The 2,169-nt window shown below is 64.0% G+C and overlaps 1 protein-coding gene across 2 annotated transcripts in view; it reads right to left on the reverse strand.

The window, feature by feature from the left end:
- Positions 1 to 1,638, reverse strand: part of TLX1 (T-cell leukemia homeobox 1) — a 6,848-nt gene extending 5,210 nt beyond the window's left edge. The window contains exon 1 of one of the 2 annotated variants that reach the window (XM_017726144.1): positions 484 to 1,638. In XM_017726144.1, the coding sequence (XP_017581633.1) occupies positions 484 to 952 (469 nt within the window). In that variant the 5' untranslated portion in view covers positions 953 to 1,638. The remainder of the gene's footprint in view (positions 1 to 483) is intronic. The other variant, XM_008643844.2, reaches the window with a different exon arrangement.
- Between the last annotated feature and the right edge of the window lie 531 nt (positions 1,639 to 2,169).

Genomic DNA, 2,169 nt, shown 5'->3' on the forward strand with positions numbered 1-2,169 from the left:
TTGGCTCGGGCGGCAGGGATGGGGCAGCTGTGCCCGGGGCTTGCGGGTCGTGGTGTGCAGAGTTTACCGTCCCTTTTCCCTCTTGTCCGCCTTTGCCGAGCCGCATCGCGGAAAAAAAATTAAATAATTTTTTTTAAATACACCACCCTAATAAATTAAGAAATAAAAAGAAACTAAAACAACAACCAAAAACCAAACCACATATACAAACAATCGAACCAGCCAAAATATCGAAACAAACAAACAAAAGGAAACACAACTCATTTAGGGGGGACTGAATACGCCTCATTTCCCACCCCGTCTTGCTTCTGGCCTCCTCCCGGACCGACTTCCCAGGACCATCCCGGCTGCTTTCTCCATCCGGCCGGAGAGATCCCCGGCTGGATCCGCTGGCACCGGTTGCCTCGCCGAGGCCGGGCGGCGGGAGCGGGAGCGGGGCAGCGGGAGCAGGGAGAGAAAGGGGGTCCCGGTGGCGCGACTCACCTGTGAACCTGTCTTTTGTGTACCGCCTGTTGCTCTCCATCCAGGGGAAGGTGAGCCCCGTGAGACTGTTCATGCCGTTCACTGCCGGCACGGCGGCGGAGAGGGGCTGGTGGACGCCGCCAGCCACGGGGCGATGGGCCGGGACGCGGATCACCCCGCCGGCCGAGCTCAAGGTGTTGCCGTTCATGCTCCCCGCCATGTTCACGTTGTAGGAGCCGGGCAGGCCGCCCATGCTGCAGGAGGGGCCGGTGTAGGCGCCGGCCGCGCCGCCGCTCGCCCCGTAGCCACCCGTGACCGTGTTATAGGCGCTGCCCACGATGCAGCCCAGGCCGTAGTCAGCCGAATCCTGCAGCCGCGGGTGCGACACCATGCAGCTGCCCGGCTCCGACGTGTTGAGGATCTGGTCGATGCCGAAGCTGATGGGCTCGGCTTGCCCTTGGTGCAGGTGGTGAGCCCCGAGGTGCTCCATGCCGCCGCTCGGGCACCGGGGCCGGACCTCCGCCCGGGCAGGGCAGCACAGCCCCGCACCGCCCCGAAACCGGCAACGGGGCCGCACACAGCCGGGACACGCCGGCTACGCGCTCAGTCCCATAGCACGACGGCCGAGCAACCCAAGAAACGCCAGCAGAGCCACGCAAGGCCGGGACACGGCAGCCACACGCTCAGCACGGAGACACAGCAGCACAGCCATGCGCAGCCCAGGTACAAGAGTGAAACACCCCCGCAGCCCGGGACGCGACAGCCGTGCCCAGCGCGGCGCAGGACACAGACACTGGAGACACAACCGCGCCAAACACACCCAACAGCTTCCAGGAACGGAGACGCGACAGCTCAACCACGCACACTGGTCCCGCTCCGATGAGACCCAGCACCCCCAGGTACCAAGACACGTCAGGAGCCTCTCACCCAGGACACACACACGTACGCACGGACACGCACACACACAAGGGTGCCCCGGGGACCCCTCGCCGCAGAGGGCGGTGGGGAGCCGGGAGCCCCTCGGAGCGGAGCGCGGCGGATTGTGAGTGCGATCGCCCGCCGCCCCGCTTGCCCATCAATCACCCTACCCAGGGCCTACTGCTGCAGGCCCTCACTCTCCATTGGTTGGATGCTGAAAGCAGCCCAGTGAATGACAGCAGAGAAGCGCACACAAGAGGAGTTTCTTCTTTCCCAGCCCCCCCTCCCACCCTCAAAAAAAAAATCACCGCCCGTCTCGGCCTTATAAAGTGAGCACTGGGTGCGCGCAGGGCACTGGGGGGTGAAATAGTAGCTGATACCGGGCGGCGGAGCGGGGACGTTTGGTCCCGGAGTTTGTGGCCGCGGACTGCTAGGAAGGGGGATCTCCCCGCCGGAGAATCAAGCCTAGGCCAGGACCCCCACAGGCTGCCGCTGATCCCGAGTGAGGGCTGAAGCCGGAGGATCCCCTTCTGATGGGGTCCCAGACCCGTCGTGACGCTTTGTTCCGGAAGAGTATTCTCAATTTCAAAAGTCAGCACCTTTCAGAAAGCCGCGGAGCTGGCGGCTCTCCCATCACCAGACCCCAGAGCAGGGACACCGGGACGTTGAGAAGGGCACCCTACAAGTGCCCGGACCCGTGGAAGAATTGTGACGGGAGGAGGCGAGGGGCTCCTGAAGCACAGCTTCCCCCGGAGAACCGGGGCGGGCCTGGCTCCCCCGGGACGATGG

The sequence above is a fragment of the Corvus brachyrhynchos genome, unplaced genomic scaffold (genome assembly GCF_000691975.1).
Source record: "Corvus brachyrhynchos isolate BGI_N302 unplaced genomic scaffold, ASM69197v1 scaffold61, whole genome shotgun sequence".
NCBI lineage: Eukaryota > Metazoa > Chordata > Aves > Passeriformes > Corvidae > Corvus > Corvus brachyrhynchos.